Consider the following 25,116-nt stretch of genomic DNA (forward strand, 5'->3'; position numbering starts at 1 on the left):
CACTGAACCAGGCAATGTGCCCAGCACCAAAGAAAGACTGTAGTATTTGTTTGTTTTCTATGCCAGCAGTGATCTGTGTTGGGTTGATTCCTTGAAGAATGCTTCATGGATTAGACCCATCCTTTAACCAGCCACCCACCTCTCACAGTGCTCATGAGAGCAACCACACAGTGTTTTCCCAACTGGTCATTTAGGATCGCTTTTTTTTCCACCTTGGTACATAAGCAAGACCATTTTTTTTCCCCAAAGAGGAATCCACATTAGGACAACTTCTGTTCCCTTGAAATGTGTTAAACAGCAGCTGTGTGCTGTAAGCTGCTGAAGGTATTTGTGCTAACTGTATTTCTACCAGGAGGTTTAGGGGCATTGTTAGTGAAGACAAGAATAGTCAAGTAGTAAAGCTGAGATGTGATAACATCTGAGTTATCCAGGCAGGACATCAGTGTAGTATGAGTCAGAAGAGTATCCCAGCTCCTGTGAGGCAAGTATAGAAGACACTACAGCACAAAAAAGATCCTTTAACATTACAGAATGATTTCATACTCTTTTTCTTCTACCAGCTGCAGGCCTGAGCACTGTGAACACAACTGACAGCAGAGAGGCTTGGTCTCCAAAAACTCCTACACTTCTTACGTATCTCAGAGACAGCAGGTGAGTTTCAGTAACATATTCTCTAAGGATCAGATACTAGAAGCTACTACAGGTGAAAAAGACTACTACTAACTAGCAGATTTCTGATTTAACCATGGGCCTTTCACATTCTTATACAGGAGATGAACCACAGAAAACATGTTTTATGTTAACTGGGTGTAGTTTGCTTTTCCCATTCCATTTTGAATTTAAAAATAAAGCCAAATTCTCTGCTGACAGTTGGAGAGCCATAATTCTGAATGACTACATTCTGAGGATTATTTCTTCTCTTGATTATTAAATAAGCACTGTTTTCATCAAAAGGGTTACTACTCTGTAGTATTACCCAGAAAAGAAAGAGAACAGAAAATGTGCAAGCTACTCAACAATTTGCCAGTCCATGCTCCTTGTATCCTGAGCATCTGGGAATGACCCATCCAACAACAAAATCCAGCTCAGATGCTCCAGCAGTTCCCTGTACTTTGGCATCAACATCCAGAAAAGCCAATTCCCAATTATGTGTTCCTGCCAATGTCATTTAAGCAAAATACTTTGTCTGACATATGATACAACCATTTTCCTATTTCTTAAGCTTTAAACATCAGATTTCATTGTGTTCCCAAGGTGGAACATACAAAAATATAATGCTGGTAATGGCTGCTTTTTAAGCAAAACTTGCACTTCCTCATCTAAGTAATAAATTTAGAATTCATACTGCTCAAGTAACCAAACTCAAGATGATTAAGCTTCAGGGAGGAAAAAGCATGCACATGAAGTAATGGCTCAAGAATTTCACTCCAGAAAGACTCCAAAAACCCTTTACAGCATAAGAAAAAAGGCCTTAAAGTGTATTTGTTGATACGAATAGATAAAAAACCCAAACAACTCCACAATAAAAGTAACATATCAAACTTCCTAATTTCAGGCACTGTTTATAGATGTGCAAGTCGTGCAGTTATTACCTAAAAGTATGTTAAGAGAAAAATTTGAGTAACTGAAAAATTACTAGTCTAATTCATTTTAGCAGGTTATACCTGCAAATAGTGTAAAATTCAGCATAAAATAAAATTTGCCAGAAAAACATCCCACTTGCCCAATTGCATTTGGGCAATGATTCTATTTCTCAACATGTAACTGAGTTGTTTTCAAACCTGTGATTTCAAACAACCAATGTTTTATTGTTTTTCAAGCACAATATAGCAGACAAGCCATAGAAATTTGCCAATGAAAAAAATACAAACCAAAAAGGCTCCTTTACAATTGAATAAACATCCTCAAACTTTCAGTCTTAGATGTGTTAGGTTAGTAGTCACTGACAAGGTGGTTAAAACACAGATGTTAAACCTCCCCAGCTGACTTTTTAGTTCTTTACTACCCCATCCTTTCCATCTTCTCATTCACAAGAAAATTCCAGGCAGTAAACAAATACATAGCAACAGGAGTCCCTACTGCAGTGCTAGAGGAGAACACTGGTCCTTTGAGAGACAAAGGCTGAGTATCTTCTAAGCGTCCCTAAACCATTTTCACTTTTCTATAAATAAAGCTGCTTATCACTGTACTTAAGCTTCAGGAACTTTAATTAGACCAAGAATTCCTCTAATGATTAGATAAAGGCTGTTGCAGTAGACTGCTAACAGTCTTAAAAGCAATAGGATCTTTCCTCCTTTTTCCTCTTTACAAGAATCATACTTGGGAAAGTAACCACTGTCAAAAAAAAAAAAAAGCCTCCTTCCAAAAGAATATTTTAACCTTTTTCTTATGAAGTGGAAAGGAAACGATTATATACCTCAGCTCATCCCGTAGTTAACAATTCCAGCTTTGCTTTGCACTTAAGGCCTAGAATCAGGTAAGCACTAACGTGGTGTACACTTTGTTTTGAAGTTAACAGTCTGAAATGCTGGATTCTTCAGATGCTTTAGGAGAGAGAAGTAAACTTCCGAAGTATCCTGAACTCAAACTCTATAACGTGCAGGACAAAGACTTACATCTGTATAATCCAGGTTGAGTTAGAACATTCACTGACAAGAGTTAATTATTTAGAACTTCTAGAATGTTTATTAATGATCCCATGTTTGTTTGACCTTGAAATGTTGCTGATTTACTGCACTTGCCTGCAGCAGTAGTTGTTTCCAAGGAAGCTGCTTAGCAGTGGTGAGATCTGCCAGGAGGACAGGGTGTCACATTCTTACTCATTGTGTTTACTCAACAGCACAATCCAACTTTCCAGAGACATGAAACTACTGCGATTTGACAGTGGCTATTTACTGCTTTGTGAACTTGGCCAGGTGACCAAAGTAATTTTTAAAGTGTGTAATCAGTCTACAAATCTATTTTAAAACCTGTGCTGTAATCAGCACTTAAAAACCACACAGTTTTACACTAGTTGGGTCAAATTAATTTTATTATGCTTCATGATGAATTGCCACCAGTGCAACATCCTATTCACTGTACATTTCAAAAATTCACATACTAAAAATTTCAGTTTGATAAATGGAAAACTGAATGATTGAGAAGTTCTTACGAATTTCATACGTACAAGTGGCTAACTGATATTGTCTATGCACATAGAGTGTTGAGATACAAAAGCCTCATGCTAGTTTGTTAATTGCTAAGGCTATCTGGACAGTCAATTAACCAGAATATATAAGAGGCCTTCATTACAATGTTTAGCAACAATGCACCAGTATCATGAAATGCTATCTTCTGCTTGGAGTGCAAGTGGCAGAGTGCTGAAGCATGCAGCTATGACTAACGTAACTGCCATCACAGTCTGTACGCCTGAAATTTATCATGAACAAACACTATTTTAAAGTAAATGTTAGCCTGGACCACCACAGGTGTGAGTGTACTTTTTGTATAAAGAAATAGAAAACCCAAAAACTTTCTTTGGCCAGTATCTACAAATCAAAGTTTTATTCAATAATGCAACTTCAGAGCTCCCAAAATCCAGAATAGAAATTTGATTAATGAACTGTGATGCTTAATTATTAACTATATTACAGAAATTCCAATTCTGGGAACATAACAGCTAAACATAGCTAGTAAGTAGCATGTTAAGAAAACCTCTAGGCCTCATCTGCTTAATTTTTAAATGCCCTATATGCAATAAAAATAAGAGTGCAGTGCCAGAAGTTATATGAAAGCCATATAAATATTTTCCTAATACACAAGTTGTTAACTCCACTGCCATTAGCTACACCAGGCTGCACTTGCACTTGATCCAAAGCTCAAGCCATTACAGCAGAAAAGCTAGCAGGAAGTGTTTCCAGCAGTGGAGGCCAATGTGAAAGTTACTGCAAGAAAGTGAGACCACTTGGCAATCTTTTTTTCTCAAGTAATGTGCTTAAATTACTCTTGGAAGGAAGTTAGCATCCTCTGAATAATTTAACTACCACCTTACCACTCCCACTACTTTTCAGCAACTTTCTTTTCTCCTCCTACGACTAAATTAATTTGCTAAAGACTAGGTTATAACTGGGTTAGAAATCCAAGCCGTATCATGCAGGTCCAGCCTGTCAAGATCAGGTCAACGCTGGGTTTCAGTCAATACTTTTCCGATAACTTAAATTTTGTTTACAGTCAAAGACCCAGGACACTATGTATTAACTACACTCCAAATGTAACTGACAACTAAACATTCTGTGTCAGATAATGTGGTTTTAAGAAGACTTTTTACCTGAAAATTACAGTAAGTACAGTAATTAATGCTGCAGATATTAAATACCCACGTAGCATAGATTAGTATTCCATAATAGGCAGATGTGCCAATGTTTACTGCACTACTAAGTACAACGTATATAAATGTGCAAGCTGTGAAATCAAAATCCCATTTTCTGTCCACCTATTCAAATACTATTCTTGTGAATCAGGTTCTTGATCTTCATCACAACCCTCGGTCTTAAAGCCAACACATGAAGCCAAATACTGCCATAAAGTTCAGTATTTATCCGAAGTGTGTAATTCTGAGTTAATGACTTTCCAACCTACAGGATGTAGGATTGGTGTTTCAGCATCTGCTGTGTACCATAAAGCAAAGACTGCAAAGTAATACCACTTGTGTTTATTAGTACACCAATGTCCTACAGATTTAAAAAGTAATTAAATGCTATTGAAGCAAGCCTTAAATGCAGCCCTTCAGCCTAAAAACCACAAAAAATACAGCCCCCAGTAATTTAGATATCTTCATTCTGAAAGTAAAAGCAGGGAAGAAAAAGCCAAACAAACAAAAAAGAAACAAACAAAAAAACCCACTCAAAACAAAAAAACCCACAACCAACCAACAAAACCCAACCCCGCAAAAACCTCCCAGAAATCCTCCCCAAAACCCCAAACCAAAACAAACTGACCAGACATGGAACTTGTCTGCAAAGTTGCCTTTACCACTATGACTATATAGAGCCACCCTATTTAACTTCAGATTGAGGTCCCCAATTGAAGAATTTAATTACTACTGCTGTTTATTAGCAGTCAGTAGTATAGTTAGGGCAAGGTAATTTTCACAACTAGCTGTGCATTTCTGTAGTACTTTTGTGTTATGTAAAGCATACTGCTAAGATTTTAACTGCAATGTTTTGATGTATTTGAAACCATGCAATAGTATAAACCAGCCTCAACATTCATATAGCATTGCATTTGAAATCAAGGGGCTAAATAAACTAAGAGCTGCATCACTTAAAGAACATAGTGCTATACTAGGCTTTAATAAGAAAATTTAGATACAGAAAAAGTAGGGTATGAAAATAGTGTTTTCCTTCTTGCATTATAACTAAATTACATTAAGGTTTTTGTCAGTCTCACATATTACATTTAAACTCCCTTATTGATGGAATGGAAAGTATTGACATGTACATGATCATCCAGGTGTAAACTTGCACACATTAACAGGGAGTAGCTTTGTAGAGGATTATGACAAACCTTTACAGATTAAATGAGGTATTGCACAGATTAATAAAAAAGCAAAAGGCAACAAAAATATACAGCAAATTGGTAGAACATTTACATGATAATTTTACAGAATCCATAGACAGAAAGCAGTGTTTAGTATATCATTCACCTTAAAAAATATATATATAATAATATTTGATCAATCATCCCATTCGTCATCATCCTCAAAGTCTTCTTCATCATCTTCATCTTCATCTTCATCTGTAAGATAGGAAAAGCAAGTCACTTGCATGCACAGAATTAACATGATAAAAGTATTACTGATTTCTATCACAATTTTCTGAAAAGAGAATGATCAGTTCAAGGTCGTCATGACAATACATTTAGTAAAACTCTATTTTAAGATTGCTAGACATGACATCCAGTTCAGATAGTTATAAGCTGGAAGTTAGATTTAACTTGTTTCTTTTCTCACTTTTCCTCACATAGGAAAAACATGTTATGTTCTAGAGAAAAAGAATCAGAAGTTCTTGTTTAACAGTTACTACATATTACTCTTTCTTAAAGAATGTGTAAGTTGACAGCTTGTTCCAGAACTTCAGGAACAGATTAATTTCTGGAATGTAAAAACTGTGTCCACAGGTTTAGTATATAGTGGAACTTGTTTACTTTACAAGCAGATAAAAAAACCAGCCCCCCTAAAAAGGTCTGGTGAGCTAAAAATCATCATGGATACTGGAATGTTAAAAGCTGTGTAATGAACATCAACTTCAAAGTCAATGCTTGTTGACTTTATTCAGCCTTCCACTTCTTTTATATACATCATACTTAAAAAAAATGTAGTCTGTTAAAATTAAACTACTTATTTGTTGGACAAGAGAAATTCCCTCCCATAGGAAAATACTGCATTTAGCTCCCTTCAGGTATTTAATTTATATTAAGTACCAAAACTGGCAATTACTACATAGGGCAGCATATCAACAAACCATACTGCACTTGCTCAGATGCTCTTTAGACTACATACCCCGTTCTGATATCAAAGCAAGCTCTAGAAATGTATCAAACCTAAACAGAACAGATGTAACCAAACAGCTGCATTGCAGCTACTGAACAACATTTATTACAAGCTGCTGGCATTTGAGAAATGCACATCCTCTTGCAGCCCTAATTTTTCCCAGCACTTAAGCATGGAAAGTCGATTCAGTCCTGGTACAAGCCTAGTCAAGTAACACTGAATATCTACTCCTCATCCAGGAGGTGGCAGCCAAAGCCCACCTGGAGCCACAGCACAGGAGCTGAATACTGGCAAGAGAGTTAGTGTCAACAAACAGAAAGCATCAAAAACTTTCTTCCAAAATATTTTGACAATTTATTTCATCAGATAGCTAGTAAATAAAAACAAGTCAGTTGCAACAACAACAAAGTCTTTATAAGGGTATTAACCTCGCTTAGTAACTCAGTTGAGGATAACTGCAAATTGCTATACCCTAGTAATCCAAAACAGCATGAAGGAACTGTTCAGCCCACCACCAGGGCACTGCCAAGAGCATTCTGCCCTGCACTATATGCTGGAATCCATAATTTTCATCAGGAGTAAGTTATGATAAATAGAAGTGTTAACTCTTGAAAACCTGACACCATGAGGTCAGAAAAATTCCATCAGACACACCTGAAGAATGAATGGCTTTGCTCCTTTTCTGCATAACTTCCATTAATGCACCCACAATTCCTGAGGTGGGTGCAGGTGTAGGCGGTGCACTTTCCTGACCATCAGATACCTTGGAAAAAACGTTACAAGAGAAAGATGCAGTTAGCAAAACAGAGCTTCTGTATTTTGAGGCAAATTTCCTTGTATGATTAATGAGTATATCTTCCACCAGAAGAAAGCGTGGAACAGTTTGTTCCTTTAGCTCAAACCACAAAATCTTTATTAAAAAAGTCAACATTTTTACCATATAACAAAACTGTAGTTAGCCATACCCAGGGTTAAATATTTCAGCTCTGATGAAGTGAGCACTCATTTAAAGGAAAGCTTCTTAATATTGTTGTACAGGCATGACTTGTGTGGCTGCATAACCATTATTTATTTTATCTTTGGTATATACCACAAAATATTTTTCATTGTTTGGGTTTGTAAACAGACTGCTTTGGGCTGCTAATCCCTTCTGAAGTAATTAACTTTGATAATGCCTACCTCTAATGGCAAATAAACATGAACACACCCTTACACTTTCACAGCAGAAGCTTCGAGTGCAGAGAAGTGGCAAAAAAGTACCAACAGGCAAAATAGTTTTTAAGAAATTACTTTTAAGATAATCAGTGGCATCAGTGAGAAACACTAATAGCCTGTGCTGCAGCAGGAACAGCTACGGTATCTCTTATGGGCACCACTTGTTGAACCACAGGACAGGCAGCCACCTTCTTACAAGCCTCAGTATTTGCAGTACACAGGTCCATTTTAAGATAAAAACAGAAACTAATAAATCTAGTGTTTGGCTTTCACTACCATCACTCCTAAACTCATCCCCTGCAGTTTAGATGATTTCACTCATTAGTGAGGAAAGCAGCAATCTTTCATAATTCTTGCAAAAGTTCTGTACAGCCATGATACTATGGCATCATCACTGTAGGATTTATAGATTTTACTCAAAAGTGAGACATGAGTTTGAAAGGATAATTTCATGCACCAGGACTCATCTGGTGTGAAATGTGTGTTCTTTGCATTTTCTCAGTACTACTGTTTAGTCATTGATTCAGAAACTCTAAAACTTACAATTCAGCCCCCAAAGCAGAGCCTCATTTTACTGTTCACACTACATTTGCAAGTCCCAAGGGAACCTGGATGAGAAAAAACTTTTACTCACAGATTTCAACTGTATACCCTGTCGTATCTGGTCTAGCAGTGCATCTCTTCCTGAGCAGGACACTGGTCGACTGTTCTGTTCTACCTTCTTTAACTGAGCTCCTTCTCTGATTTGATCCAAGAGTGCTGCTTTGTTTCCCGCAGGAACTGGAAGCTGGTGATCAGGCTCTGAAGGAAGGCCTGGTGGTGGAGGAGGACCGGGAGGGGGCGGAGGAGGCGGAGGGGGTGGAGGAACAGATGACCCACTTGCTGGTGGCGGTGGGGGCGGAGGAGGGCCGGATGGCGCAGATGAGGAATGCACTGGTGGTGGAGGAGGAAACATCCGGTTGGGAGGAGGCGGGGGCACTGCTACACCAGGTCTAGATGGAGGTGGGGGTGGAGGTGCCGAGGTGGGAGCTCTTGAAGGAGGTGGAGGTGGGACCCCTCGGCCCCTAGCAGGGGGAGGAGGAGGGCCCGAGCTATGGGGAGGGGGAGGTGGAGGGGGTCCTCCTCTGCACGGCGGTGGTGGAGGTGGAGCTGAAATGAAACAAAACAACTTTGAATTACTTGCTACTCAATACCCATAAGTCTTTCACAAACCAGCAGAAAAAGAACACAGGCTGTGCCTTGCCTCTTGCAAGGATCTCTGTGCCCGTGCAAATTTTACCAATTCTGGATTAAATTGGATACAGCTGTAAATATAAGCCATGCCTATAGGGCTAACCAAGTTAAACATCACCTATGTCAGCTGTGTATTTTGTAAGAGTCAACCACTGCAGGAAGCAGGTACAATAAATAGAACGACTGATAAAATTCACTAGAATCCTGTAAAATTCTGTTGAGTAAGACAGAATATGGGGAAAACTTTTCTGAAAATACAGGTAAAGTGAAATAAGAATTTACACTTTCTAATCTATCCATTATTCTATTAGGTAATTATTGAACCAAACATTTTTTGAAGCAGTTATTTTCTGGTAACTTCCTCCCCAAAAAATGCATTATAATGCAGCATAAAGCATTAACTGACTCTTAGTCTCTTTTATTGAAAATTACTTCCAACAATATCTTTATGCCAGGGGCTGTCAAAAGGAAGCAACTTTAGGGCTACACAGAGGATCATTTCTCTGTGAAGTGGCCTTGAAATGTACTTGCTTTGCTAATGGCATTTTAAATAGCACTGTTTAATTTCCTCTTCAATTAAGCATCTAATGGCTCATGGTACTTTAAGTTGTGTGGTTGCTGAACGTAACTACTTAATAATCCAGGTACCATCATATAACTAAGAAAATTCAAGATTGATTTCACATGCCTTTATAACAAAAAGGGTATTACACTCAAGAAGGTACTTCTTTGCCTCTTCTATTGTCCCCTTCATGTTACTTGCAAAGAAAGCAGGCTGGCTGCACTACCACAGAGAAGGGAACTTCCATAAAAATGGGATTTTGGGGAAGCAGGAGTTACTAGTGCCTCAATGCCTCCTTTCCCTGCTCATCTTTAGAAAAAAAGATGCTACTCTTAAAATCATCTATTATGTTAAGTTCCACGAGCTGCTGTTTTTTTTTCTACCCCTTCACAAGAACAACACAAAGAGAATTGCCTCTGAAATGCCATGTATTTCCCAAAAAACATACTGCCAGCATTCTCGATTTTAGAAACTTCGATTTTTGGCTGATGTGGCGGTAGTTCCGTTCACGGCCACTGGAGGGCGGTACCACCAAGCGTAAGCACTACAGACGGGTCTTGGCAACACCGAGGAGATACTCGGCGTGGCCACAGCTCCAGAGCCTGTACTGTGCCCAGACTTCGTACACAAGTTAGGTACTCCTGCGGGGATACGGTTTATTCACATTATAACTAGAGAGATATGCCACATCCAACCTGTGGAAACAGCATTCTGCCTGTCTGCACCCAACTGAAGTGAAATGAGACAGGAGCAGCAAGGAGAGAACACCATTAACTCATCTTCTCTCCCTTCTCCCTCAAACAGATGGTACAAGCAAAACATTAAAATAATTTTGGGGTTTTTTAAAAAATGCACATTGATCTGTACACTGCTATTAACAATAAAGTTTGGATAACTGTCTGAAGATGGTACTGTCAACAAAAAACAACCACCAGTACCAAAGCTAGGGAAAGGGCAGGGAAAACAGGAAAGTATTTTCCATCTCAGCAGAATGGCTTGTCTGCAACTCTCTAGTCAGCATCCTAGCAGGGTGAATATGTAAGCACAGAAATTCTTGCAACAAACACAGACAAATGTTTTTCAGTTGAGAAAGAACACTTCAAACTGCAGTCAAGCCCATACATCAAATAATACAATTGTGGATAAACCCACGGAAATACTGGAATATTTTATCTACCTCTATCAAAAAGCACAGAGGTAGATTATCACCATGCATATTATAGATGAGGCAGTTTTTCTTTTAATTGCATGCAAATGGTCATAATGTGAAGTTAACACATACAAAATAGAAAAAGAGGCATTTAAAAATATTTTAAGCTAGTCATAAGATTCCAAGCCAAGTCTCCTCAATCTAGTTTTAAAGTTAGCAATCTGGGATCAACAACCCTATAAACATTAAAAAAGATTTAAGATTCTATAGAGAAGTTGACAGATTTCTTACTGAGAAAAAAATTCCCATTGGGAGTTTTGCTTGCAATTTAACTAAGAAGTTTGAATGTATTTTTTAGCATTGCATTCTAACAGGTGCAGACTAAGGTATCATCTAGGAAAGAAATCACACAACAGCATGAATACTTTGAAGCATATGCTTAGATGCCAGCTCAAGTACATACCACTCCACCTTGGGGGACCTAAGGAATAAATGTAACAAGTCATTGTACCCTGATTTTGTATCTCTTCAGTATCTCACTGCTTTCAAACCGCTATAATTTCACCTTTGATAATTTTTCTCTTGAGAAGAGCTCTACACAAATTTTAAAAAGTTTGACACTGGCCGTGTAATTTTAAACTGACTTGCTATCTTCCACTAGATAATGCATCAGCTGAGGTCACATTTAAAGGTTAGGCAGGCAGCAGCTTATTTGACATTTTTTTTGCAAAGCATGCTCAAAACTAGTATTTTTAATTTCAGATTAGAAAAAAACTAACTTTAAAAAAAAAGATAAAAATTGCAGGTCTGTAGCTGTTGCAAGGCTCTCAGCAGACTGCTGCCAGGGTAAAGGGACAGCATGCGTACCTGCCAGCCATCTACTACCACTACAGCTGACAACAGCATTATGGCTTCCAAAATTTTAATTTATTTATAATATTGAGGTTATAAATAAATATTTAACGTACACAGTCTGAAAAATCTGTATCAAACATAGTGCATAGCTTTGCACTCAGACTAAGTGCTCCTGGAAATTACTTAATTGGGATAAATATCCTTATTCCTCAGGGACAAGTACTCTAATGGGTCATGCCTGAATGTTTTTTACACAGTGTATAGAGTATGGAAACATGATCCAGTGCAACTGCAGTGACATGAAGCCCAGAGAAAAGAATCAAAAACTGCTCACCATCAACAGCTTCTACTCTAATCCTTAAGGCAAAAAATACCCTGGTAATTTTTATGAAGAAATAAAAGAAATCCCACCTTGTCTGCGCAGTTCATTTTTTACAGCTTCCACACCTCCTGTTTTTTCAATGAAATCATATATGACCTTTGAAGTTTCTTTGTCTTTTAGCTGAGCCTCTGAAATTCCACACATATCAAACAGACTTTTCAGTTCTGGGTCTAAGTTGTTCACCTGCAAGTCAGATACATTAGTTTTAAGTCACTTGGGATACGGAGATATTTTTAAAATATCATTTGTATTAGGGGAAAAAATACCCACAAACCATATAGTTACAAGGAACAACAAGGTGACGTACAAGTTGGAAAGTACTACTTAGAAGGGCTAAGTACCCTGCATGAAAAACTGAAGGTTTTGAATCTCTTCCCCCCTCAGTCCTCTTGCTTATTTTCGACTCCAACATCTCTCTGATTACATAACACCATAAAACCCCAATTTATAACTATTTAATTGTACAGTTAACTTTAATGCAAATCTTTAATGCAAAAGGTCTCTGAAGTTTAAATCATTGTCTTCGGTAACTTATTAAATTACTTACATCAAAACCTGTGTTTGGGTCCCAACCAACATGTCCAATGTGTCTAAAAAAGCAGAAAAGTCCATTTAATCAGCATAAAAAGGATCTCCTTAAGTAAAGTAAGAGGACACCAAGACAACTGGAGACAGCTACCAGCTTCTAAACAATTCTTATTCCTCAGTGGCCCACTTGAGAATGGAATAGTGAAAGTTCTTTACTTTCACTTTGTCTTGTGTCCCAAAGACCAAGTGGAGAATTTAATTTCTTTCATCAGGTTACAATCTGTGGCCAAATATGAAGGCTTCATGCCACCCTGTGGTGCTTATGGATAGTGATGGAATGACTGCACAGAGATCAAGGAGAAGTTTAGCCTTTACATAGCAACTGGACCTTGAGCTATTGCCAAATTTTTCAATGCCGTGTAGTTGGAAAACCTCCTCCTCCCTGTCACCACCGTGTGTTCTCCTACCATCCCTTACCCATTCACATCTTTCAAAGGAAGTCAGTACTGTTTTCAGCTGCCATCTTCCTAAGCTTCTGGTAGCCATTTCATGTGGCTATTAAAACATTATTTTATGTGGAGCTATAACCAATTAGAACACAGATGAGTTTTGTGTCCCTCCAAGCTACTTATCCAATACTGTTATTGGATATGGAAAACAGAGCCATAATGTTACTAGAACTCCATGTTTTGTAATTCTTTTCACATATGCTGACTTTTAGAAGATACAGTTTTCAGCAAGTTGAACTCAGAGTTATAAAAAATACCAGGTGAGCTGTTAGTAGCCAATGTTGTCTAAACTTAGCTTGCTAAATTACAAAGACTGTTTGGCTGCTGTTAAACAGCGTCTTGCCCAACAGACCTTGTATTCTTGCTTGTGTCTGTTTTCATCAACAGCACAACGTAAAATACTGAAGTACAATGATCAGTTTTGGTTTTGGTATAACTATGGTTAACTACTTATTTTAAGAAGCAAGAAAAGTCAAACGTCTAATTTATAGTGACATTATGCCATAAAATAGGAAAACCAATGAAGTCCCTGTTTTGCATAATTATTTAAATGTCTTTAACTAACTACCAAAACATGGGATGATTTGTTGATTAGAGAATTCTTCATGCTAAGCTATAGCTTGGCTTCACAAATTAGACATGCATTTCCTAACAGGGTCTCACAGCTGATCACAATGTATTAACCTGGCATATGTAAATCGACATTAGTTTACCACTAATATAATTGTACCCACATATTTGGGCACATCTGTGTGAGTTGGGATGCTCTTTTAAGAGGTTGTGAGCATACAACGCAGAATTTAGTACACTTAACTGGCACTAAAGTTTTCTATGCCATAGTTTTAGCATTATTTTTAATTTATTTTTCACCCTTCAGAGTAAGATAAATTATTTGTACATATTGACTGTAACACACACTTTTCAGATCTTTTCAATACAAATACATACTTATCAGGTATCCCCAAGCCTTATGCAACTTAGAGAATGTATATAGTAATAAGTTACATTCATGTTGAGTACAGATAGCTGGTTTTGTTCTCAAAACAATGAAACTCCAGAAGGTGTTTAAAAATTTTATCTACTGATTGCAACTTTGATCTGGCATAAACAGTCACCATGTTGGTCTTCACATATATCACAGCACAAGCAATACAAGTTATCCTACTGGCTTATTTACCTAACAATACCAAATGTCAGTTTCCATATGTTTGTACAAAACCAGCAATTAAAATATCTTACGTAGTAAGATGACACATAGCTGCTGCACTCTACAGGAAACTTAAATGGCCCTCAAAGCCAGAAAGACTTTCAACAGATTTCTTTTGTAAAGGTTCACATTTACAATTTAATCTTACATTTAATGATACTGGAACATCCCTTTTGTTTGAACATCATTAAATATTTTATCACCTTACTCTCAGCTTCTCTAGGTCTCAGTCTGATAGACACCATAAATAAAGTCTCAATGCAATTTTATATCTACGTTGCTGCACAACCCCTTCCACAAACTGCGAACAGAGGTCTGACAGGATAATACAAATTTTGTCCACATATGCTCAAGTCTGCATCGGAACACTAACAACAGTGATGAGCTAACCAAGCACCCTTCACCTTTGTTTCCCTCTTCCTTCTTTCTGTATTTTTCTGTTCAAGTGACACTTACAAAGCAGCACTTCACTGATACTCAGATCAGTAAGAACAAGTTTGATGCCTGAATCTTTTAAGCAGAGTCTGTTTAGGGCAGTGTTTTAGCCCATCTTTTTTATGTTCCATCCATTATCCCATTCCACAGAGCACTGTCTCAAAACACTGTACAGTAGTGTTACTGTAACTAGTAATGTCAACATTACCTTAATGGAATTTTATTCTGGGAAAACACATCAGTGTAATGATGCAATACACCAGTTCAAAAGAATAAGACATTCACTTGGCATGTAAATATCACACTGGTTTTTCTCATGCTTCACAGAAATGGATCTCTCCTGTAACTAACTCAAGCTCTAAGTTCCTGTTGCTTCAGCAAATAAAGTCCATTTATTTTAAAAGAAGATTATTACATTGATTAATGTTCAGGAAAGCAACAGTTAATTGAGTAAAGTGACCAAAACCAAGTTTCATGAAAATTAAATATAAAGTGGTATATTGAAACTACTCCGAAAGATTAACGATAAGTAAGAAATGACAGTAAGAAAAATTCCTGAAGGATGTATGCTGCACTTTCATCACAAGATAGACATCCTAGCCTACAAAACAGAAAAAGTTTGTAAACAGAAAGCCAAAGACAAAATTATGGCAAGTAATTTCTGCAGCTATGACAAGTCAGGACACAAATGTGTATTTCACATGACAATGCACAGCTGAGTATGCACAGGTGTAGGAATCACGGTGCTAAAGAGTTGACCATTGAGGCTGAATATGAGTCTCCACTGAGTTGACAACTTCAATAAGGCACCTCTACGCAGCTAAAGTGTTTTCTAAGTTGATTTTGGATAGCAAGTTACTTTTTGCTTACAGCTGCAGGAAAACCCTCATCTGTGTATACGCTAACCTTCTTTTAAACCCCACAGCATTCCAGCTAGTATTTACTTAGTTCAGGTTACACAGATTCAAGTGTGACTGACAGAAAAAAAAAAAAAAATCAGAAAAGCAAAATGCCAACATCCCATTACCAACACTCCCTCCAAAACAAAAAAATTCCCACCCATCCAAAATCAAACTTACTGGAAATTAGATGGAGTTCCAATATCTGCCTTTGTCAATCTTCTCTTTTTAGTTTTTCCTTTCTTCTTTTCTTTGGTATATGAAATATTGTTGACTTGTGGAGTATAAAATCTGTTAGTTGTAATTTCTGGGTTTTTTATATCAACAGTTGCCATTGGTAGATTTGGGCCTGTGAAAGTAAAGTACAGGATTTTTACTACCATGTTTCACCAACACCACGTTTAATCCACAAACTTTGGGAGTTGTTTTTGAGCTGTAGAATACTTGTACTCTAGCTGTAGCTCTAGGTGCCGCATGCATCCAGATGGGTTCTGGATGTCAGATGCATAAACTAAGATATTTGCTTAAAAAAAAAAAATGTTGCTAGAGCAGAGCAACAGGAATATTTTCTGAACTACAGCTTGTTTTTTGACATATGCACAGAACACATAGAACGATGAGACACATTAAGTAAGAAACAACATAGCTACAATCCCAGATAAGATCAAAGATGTGACTTTCATAAACAGTGAGACCCAAAGGGTCAGCAGGCAGCACACTAAACTGATCTTTCAGGAGACAGAACCTTCCAGCTTCAGAAGGCTGCTCTGGACACATTACTGTCTCAAATATAGGACAATATCTGTGGAACTATTCAGGATTGCTTATGCCTTACTCTTTGACAGATTTTCTAAACAGTGACGTTTCAGATGAGAAACACCTTGCAGAGACAGTAAAAAGAGACCTAGAAGTATAATTTGCAATTTGTGAATTTCATTTATGTTCTCAAACTTTGTTTTTAATTATAAATAATTCTGAATAATTATTCTAGTTATTTAAAATGCATCTGAGTTATACTCCTGTCAATTTTAGCATTTTAATATTATGTTACTTGTGTAATACTAGCAAACGAACATACCTAGCACATGTTCCACTCAGGTTTTTTAACTTTGAGAGAAGATAACTCTTGATATAAGCAAGTGATAGAAGTACTTAAATACTAAAAGGCAATTTATCATGTACATACATATGTATACATACACATATACACAGGCCTATTTTTAAAGAAACCTACAAAAAGCACAAGTAATTTCAGTTTGGAAGAATGAGATTAAGCAGGCCATTTAAAACCAGTTTGGCCAGAAATAGTTTGAAAACATTCCCTACTTCCCTGTGAGTTAGGACCCAATGGTTAGCAAATCAATTGAAGAAAGACACAGTCTTACTGGGCAGATGATAAAAAAAATCTAATTAGACTTTGAGAAATCTGAACCTTGTTCTGACACTATTTTTTCATAACTGCATTCAGAAAGAACTAACAAGCCTTATGTTCACAGTCCAATATAAAAATCAAAAAGGACAAGTAGACAACACAACAGATAACACAGCTGACACTTGCAGTTAAACACCTCAGTGGGAAGTACAAGAGTAGAAACATCACACTGGGCTAGACAAAACTCTTTTAAAACATATGACAACTCCAACACTCCTGTAGGAATTTTATAGGGCAAGGTTAAAAACTGCATTGAAACTGCATGAAAAAAATCCAAAATGTTTTCTGCAAAGCACAAATGCTTTTATCTAGAAATGCTTTGATCTGGACCACTGTCCTTTGAGGATATCAAAACATAAATTGACCACGTAAGACACACACAAACAAATTGCACTGTTAGAGTTTCACTTAAAATTAGCACTGAATTGACTAATCATCAAATATTATCAACTCTAAATTTATTGCTAAGTTCAGTAAAATTTTCAGAATGAATGGAAAATTACAGTCCTAATCTGGTACAAAACAAAAAACACTAGGAGTTAATCTTCACTTTAATCACCTATTACATCTTCTGTTATAGTCCATCCATTTTCACCTATTATATCGGTATTTACAGTTTCAATAGTTGAACTGACATTCAAAAAAGAAACAGGTACTACCTTTATAATGCTAGTAAGTTGGTGATATTCTTCTCTCAATTACTAGCAGGCTTTGAAATGCATCTTTTTGTATACAAAATCCTGAACTAACCAACCACGGTCAGTTGTATGTAAAGCAGCAGCAATTTGCAAAGGAAGTTTTATTCAGCTGAACTAAAATCAGGGACTAATAGCCTGATTCCTTGACAATAATATTCATACAAGAGGTCACAGTAAACATAAAAGATGAAATTTTTTCTTACCATCTGGTTTAGACCTTAGATGTCCACGAGGGATAAAAGAACCTTGGAAACAATTGTACTCTTCTAGAACTGCCATATTTATATCCAGTAAAATTTTTCCCATCATTACACATGCACATTCCCCAGCAGGTGTAGACAGCTCAATAAACGAAGATGAGAGAGGCATATAGAGCTCATCCTTAGGAAGTACCTGACAATACAGTGGCCTTAAGCATCCACTGTTATCAATATCTGTGACATCTTCAGAAGGGGCTTCCGAAAACGTTGTACAGAACATTTTGAAATGTTAATTGTAGCCTGTATTTTATTTAGAAGCTCTCTAGGTATCTGTCCCAGACTACAGACAGCCCTACAAGAAATGCAAACTGGTCTAGTTGACAGCTGAAACAAAATTCTGCCACATGGTTCTTCAGGATTCCCTCAAAATCTAATACTCTGACAAATCCTCATTTCATCCTCATCAGTACTTCACTATGAGGTCAGCTCAACCACAGTAACTCTTCTTTATTTGCATAAAGAGACCTAGCTATTACAAATGAGTAGAACATAAATCCCAGGAAATTACAGACTAATACATTTTACATAACTGTTAATGCCAATTTGAGTTTAATCCTGCAATTCTACAAAAAAAAAAAAATCTTAAATCCCTATCATTGAAAACGTCATACAAAGACCAAGTGCTTTTTCCATGCAGCTTCAATATATGCAGAAAATCCAGACTAACAAGCCCCAGTAAAACAAAATTCCTCACAGTATTTCAACCATGGGTCATATGAGTACAGAAATGTGACTGTTCTTGTTTTTCAGTTTTAGAGCTAATAATACCCAGCACAAAAAAAGCAGGTGTTTCATTTTTTCTCGCCAACAGAATTTCTGAACACAAATTGCATAGAGAGTGAAAGAAAAAAACAGCTGTTATTAGAACAGGTTTATTTTTCTTTCTTCCAGTTACATGCTGATAGTATGTATTAGCTCTAGTCTTAATTCCAAATACTAAAATGCAAAGCCTGTGTAGGATGTAACAACCTGAGGCTATAATCCATGCCCTGACCATGTCTTATCTATGACTACTGAGGACATGGACACACAACTTCTCACCAGCAGAGAAGCCAGGCATTACAGAATTTTATAAAAACAGAAAAGGAAAAGGTTTTGACAGGTTTTGAAAGTGGATGTCCCAGGGAAACAGTTTATTAAAAAACAGATGCTGAAACCTTTGAAGTGATTATAAATCTGGAATACTGTGCAAAAACCTTATGTCTTCAACAGAATACTCAGAATACATTCAGCATAGGAGCAATGACTGCAAGTTTAGTATGAGAGAATTTTTCTCAGAAAAATATTGTTCCCAGATCTTATAGCACGAGTTATGGAGAGTATTTTAAGCATAAAAGTTTTTGCAGACTTATTTTTCTAAAATCTTGTTCTATTCAAGCAAACTAGACCAATAAATTGTGTTATAACACAGACTAAATTTTTTGTGGGAGGTGTTACTACATGATCACCACTGCTGCTGTAATTCCCATCTGCTCTGCAGACATTGCTATCAGGGATGTGCTGTTTAGGTAAGCAGAGAAGTTAAAACCTTCTGAAAGCTCAGAAAAGCTGGCAAGACCATCACAGATGGTATTACTATGAGTGTTTCAAAATTTAACAGCCCAGTCAAAGTTTAATGTATACTAAAAATGCCTGATCTAAACTGACGATTGCCTGAATTTCCTCAAAACTTGAAGTTTATGAAAAAGAAAAAGCAGGTTTTTGAGAAGTATTCCATAGGAGGAAGGTTTTTCTGAGTATATAAAAGGCATCGTTAGTTTCCATAATTCAATATTAGTTATTAATTACCTATTTTGATGACCTACAGAGAGATGCTTGAATGACTTGGTTAGAAAAAATTTCAAGGTTACCACCTCAAGCCATAAGCAGATTTCAGAAGATAGGTTGACTCTACCCTTGCTCAAGCAGCTAACTCATAGATACATGCTATGACCTATGATCTGGATCACTGACAGAAATATGACAGGAGAAATTCCTTTTTAACTTCAGTGTGAATTCAGAAACAAAACCATCAAACTTGGTATTAACTGCTGTGCCTTTTTATGATTTTAGAATGAACGGTAAAAAAGTTCTGTATTAAACTGATACATAGTTTGATTCCTTCCATCGATTTAATAGGAGGATCTCCTGAGGAACCTGTATCTTCATGTTAGTGATACATGCTCCTGAGAGGCAAGGAGATGCAAATAATTCTTCATTCAAAAGGAGTTTAATATTGATGAACATGCAACATCAACCCAAAAGACTGTTACATGGTTAGCCAGATATACTGAAATTGAAATATTATATTCTATTAAATCCATCATTATTATGCCTGCCATTAAGACAAATGGATTAACTTTGTACAGTGATCCTATACATGCATATTCTGAAGATCAAGCAGCAAATGCAAGATACAAAGTTTTCTTCTCAGTTAAAGCTGAAGGGCCCTCTCTCCTACTTGCAACAAAACATGCTCCTCCAGAAACATTCTTTACAAATGCCAGCTAAGCCACAAAGTTTTCAAGCCACAACTAAACAAATACCAAAGAACAAGAAACAGAAAGAATACTGTAACCTCCACTTTACTGCCTTTGTCACTTCATGACTATCCTGAACAAATCTGAGACAAAGCTACACATAAACAGTAAATAATAGCAGAAGATAAAAATAAAATGCAGTGATTCATGCAAAAAGCTTACCATTTGGTGGGTCTCGTCTTTTTTCTGTTGAAAAAGAAAAAGAGCCATTTAATCATAGGTATCGCAGGAAAAATTAATTGTAAGTTTTAGTGTCTAGTGAAGCTTTCAATGATCTTGACCTCAAATTTAGGAATCTATTAATATCCTTAAAGTCTACTTGTGCAGATGAAAAAAAGTATTACAGAACAAAAAAGAAAATCCAATCTTAGATAATAAGCACTGATTTACAGTGTACAAACTGAGCAGGAGCATAAGGCAATAGCTACTGACTTGGTTTCAGGCATTTCAACCATGAAGTAAAGATATTCAAAAAGTATCTGTTTTAAACACAACCTATCAAAGTAAGATTCTTGAAACATTACACTTTTTGATAAGCACTGAATGAAATTGTTATGCCATTTTTATCTGAAGTGTAATTAGCGCTTTTTTAGACTATTGCTTCCTCACAGAACCTGAAATTTAATTAATTTTATGCTTTATGCATAAAAGATTGGACACACAGGGGCAAGACACTTCACCTATGTTATCCAACAGGTAACTGAACAATATGGAAAGAATTAGACTCTCCTTGATAGTAATATAATATTCTGTTCACAGCACCACAGTGTTTCAAAGACCATGAAGAACCTGGTTTGATGATTTAAAATGTAAAGATTTCACACCTCAATATTCTCAGCCTATAATAGTAAGTTTCCCTTTAAAGGGAAGATTTCCCTCACTTTTAATTCCTATCCATCCCCAGTACACATCTACGCTATTTGTCCATCTCTACACATACTCTTAAGAAATTTGGATTTAGCAGCACCCATAAAGGCAATCCTAAGTATGGTAGGCACGTCAGCCGCATGACAGTCTGCTGATATTCAAGTAGGAATAAAGGAATCTGTCAAGATCATCAAACTTTCAAGGGAAGGTGACCAAAACCCATTGAGAATCAACTTTTTATGAAAAAGCCTTCCAAAGACAGTTGATTTTTAGGTCACAGCAGGTTAGTTTCAGGCATACAGGTGGAGAACCTCTGCAAAGATACCTCAGTGTAAAGTATCAGGTCTGAGGTGAGAAAAACTTTTACTTTTTGGCTAAGTACTGTGCTCTCTCTTCCTACAAGATTCAGTTTAAAAAAACACATCTTGTACTGTCCCCTGGAAATAAATTCTTAAAAAAATAAAAATCAACCCCCAACTCAACCTTTGGAGCATAATCAGAGTTCTAGTCAGCAACTCAGAGACAACAAAAGAGAGTGCAGGACTGGTTGTAAGTAATCTGTCATAGGATGGGAAGATGGCAAAAGCAGGAGGCATTCACAGCAAGTGTTAGATGGCCTTGGGAATCCTTTACAATTTTCATTATAATAAATACTTCAAGAGAAAAAATAGTGGGAAAAAAACCCCAAAACATTACATACACTTCCTGTAATTTTTACTAGCTAGATGAATTTGTGGCTCAAAGAGACTAGCTCTGCTTTTCTGTGGTTATGACTGCTAACAAAAAAGTATGAACTTTTGTTCCTGAAGTGAAGATGACCTGATGAGAGTGGCAGATTTTTGGGTTTTTGAAGATGAATGTGCTTACTGATCTAAAACAGATGAATATCAGAAGCTGCCTATGTACAAAAATCACAGCTCCCTTCAAAGAGCATTTCTGGAAATGAGAATAATCTCTGCCAAGACTTGAATCCAATGCAAGCTGAGCAGGTTAGAGATGCCCTTGTCACTCAGGTAGCAGAAACAAAAGCTGTGACCAAAGATGAAAAAAGAAAACCAAAGCAAATAAAATCCCTCTCCACATGAAGTATCTACCTTGAAACTTATGAAATCCTTTATAAAGGTATTCAGGAGCTAAAAGCTTGTGAAAGAAAAAAGCAGTTTCGTGGAAGGTCAACAGAGCTCCCACCCATGAGCTACAAGCAGGACATAAAAGCTAATCAAGAAGCCTCCAACTTCAGAAAGAACTACCTGCTGTTAAGAACAAGTGTCTGTTTCCCTTTTAGGGATGAGTGCTCAGCATGTGGAGAAGGCACTTGTGCATGTACATGCATTAACATTTCTGAGGCAAGATAATAAAAATAAAAACTAATAGTATCTATGTGCAATACCCAAAGTTAGAGTGCACTGCAGTGACAAGCACTGAGAAGAGACACACTGTGCTCACCTTGTTTACTGGGAGAACTATCTAGGATTGGTTTAAGAAGTAAATGGGGAGATTATTTAAGTAAATCTAAAGACAAAATAATGAATTATAGCAATTTCTTTCCAATCTAAGGTTAAGAATTTAATTGACTAAAAAAAACCCCAAAAAACCAAACAAAACCAAAAACCCAAAAACCCCAAAAATGAAAAGGCTAACCCAAAGCACAGTTTAGCTAGATGAAACACCGCACGATTAGAAAGATTAGGACAAGAGATCAAGAATTTTTTCTCTACCTTTGCTCCTCGTTCTATTCTCTACCTGATATTTTGTACATTTGCAAGCTTTTGTACATTCTCTGTTTGGAGCCAAACCTTGACCTCTCTAGAACTCCAGATGCACTTACTTAGGGGTTGTCTGTATATTGGAGTGCATTTCATGTTGAGTGAGGAAGAGCAGAACACTGTTGTGTCTTCTCTTAGCTGTCAGACAGTATTTTGTGTAGTAACCTCAGCAGCAAGCCTTAGCTTTGTGAGCCAGAACTGCTGTTACCGCTACCTTTCAACAACATAAGTTTTCCATAAGACTCCTGGAGAAGTCTCTAAGCAAGCCCTGAACAGTGTAATAGGCAGCTAAATGATCACATGGAGTACTTAGCTGAGTTGAAAGCATCTCAAATGGCACTGCTATGAAATTAAACATAGTTTGGGAGGTATGAAAGTAAAAAATCCCGTTAAAACAGAAAAGCATCAAAATTATCAGACTATTACCTCTGTGACTGCAAAATTAAGATGCACTGATATTATAAATGATATACAACTCTGGTATTATTTGTATATATATACATACATATGTAAATTAATGTATGTTTTATATAAGCATTTGTAAGTAAATAAAAGCATAAAGACCAATAACAATTCAGTTTTGATTTGAACAGGGCAAACAAAGCCTGTTATTTTAGAAGCACAATTAAATGGTCACAAGGACAAATACAGAACTCCATCTGGTGGCTTGACTAAGGAATCTCATAACTTTTAAATTCTTGGTATGCAGCTCTTAACAAGGAAAAACCTGTAGTGTTTTGTTTTGAGGGTTCCTGTTTTTCATTTCATTTTCTTTTTTAAATAAAAGCTGTCTTGAAGTTTGGGGAAAGTGAAGTTGTTTGTGAAAACAATATACAAAGTAACATGAGCTCTGGCATACAAACTAAGATATTAGTTCAGAGAGTAAACCAGAAAAACTTAATGTAGTCCTGTGGAAAAAAAATCACTATGTGGAAGAAAAACTCAGTGAACAGAAGGTTTGACTAACCACCATTTTCATATGAAGTTTGCTATGGTCAATAATGCAAACATACTTCTTCCCACTTCATGTCTGTGCATTGTAGCATTATGTTTCAGACATGTAATAGAGTAAAACCTCAAGAACAGTAGATGCAAAATTACTTTTGCAATATGAGTATGAGAAACTTTATAATTGCCACTTCTTAATGACCCCACTTCTTCTCATGAAATCTTATGAGCTTATTCTGAGCTGAGGGAATCTTAAAGAAGTCATTTAAGCTCCTGGAACAAGTGCACTGCTCCTGAGTCACCATGCCTTGATGAAATCCAAGTGCATACATACCGATAATGCACATTCACAGGAGTACTTGTAACAGCAGCTCTCCAGGATGAAGGCTTCCTCCTTCTACAGTAGCCTACACTGCACTGCTAGCTCAATTCCAGAATGGATTACAAAAATGCATCCTGTAGTTCACACACAATTCCACACTACATCTCACAGCAAGCCTGAACACATCTACTACTTCCAAGCCTGTATTTTATATCACTTTGTCTTTCAAAGACATATGGCTGTCAAGCCAGGAAAGTTGTTTATAGGCTTCCTGGAAAATGACCAAGACAAGATCTGTAGTAAGCCTGAGCTGCCTTTAAAGCACTAACCACACTCCCAAGGCATCTTGCAGCTGGCAAAAAGCATGCTGTGCTTCACTGACTGTCCTGTGCTGCTAAGGACAGTAGAGGCACATTATGTCTTCTGTTCTTGGCCTGAGCCAAGATCACTACTTCTGAATAAAAGATATTTCTCTACTGACTGCTGGATCAATGCCAAAAATTCATGAACTACTGAACATACCAGATGGTAATTTTTTTGTTACAACCCACTTGGGCTGGATTTAACAAATCAGTTATAAACAGCCCAGGGCCAAAAGAGAGTTTATTCAAATATGAAAACAACTTAAGATTTCTAGCTTAACCAATGTCAGCTTACAATTTTGTTCCCCCATCTGTATTTTCAAATTGCAACCTTGGGGTCTCAGCTTACACAGACACTTATAGAACAGAATACTAAGGTGAGTCATTTCAGAAAACGAATTTTTCCACACTAGAGAAAGAAGCATGGCTTAATAGCAT

The 25,116-nt window shown here is 36.9% G+C and overlaps 1 protein-coding gene across 1 annotated transcript in view; it reads right to left on the reverse strand.

Moving 5' to 3' along the window:
* Positions 1-5,155: 5,155 nt before the first annotated feature.
* The window catches only part of WASL (WASP like actin nucleation promoting factor), a 48,611-nt gene continuing 28,650 nt past the window's right edge, over positions 5,156-25,116 (reverse strand). Inside the window, exons 5-11 of the mRNA XM_033058115.1 lie at positions 20,576-20,599; positions 15,685-15,853; positions 12,474-12,516; positions 11,956-12,109; positions 8,379-8,893; positions 7,184-7,292; positions 5,156-5,775 (exon numbers count right to left, since the gene is read on the reverse strand). Coding sequence (XP_032914006.1) covers positions 5,714-5,775; positions 7,184-7,292; positions 8,379-8,893; positions 11,956-12,109; positions 12,474-12,516; positions 15,685-15,853; positions 20,576-20,599 — 1,076 coding nt within the window. The 3' untranslated portion in view covers positions 5,156-5,713. The remainder of the gene's footprint in view (positions 5,776-7,183; positions 7,293-8,378; positions 8,894-11,955; positions 12,110-12,473; positions 12,517-15,684; positions 15,854-20,575; positions 20,600-25,116) is intronic.

Source organism: Catharus ustulatus, chromosome 4 (genome assembly GCF_009819885.2).
Source record: "Catharus ustulatus isolate bCatUst1 chromosome 4, bCatUst1.pri.v2, whole genome shotgun sequence".
Lineage (NCBI taxonomy): Eukaryota > Metazoa > Chordata > Aves > Passeriformes > Turdidae > Catharus > Catharus ustulatus.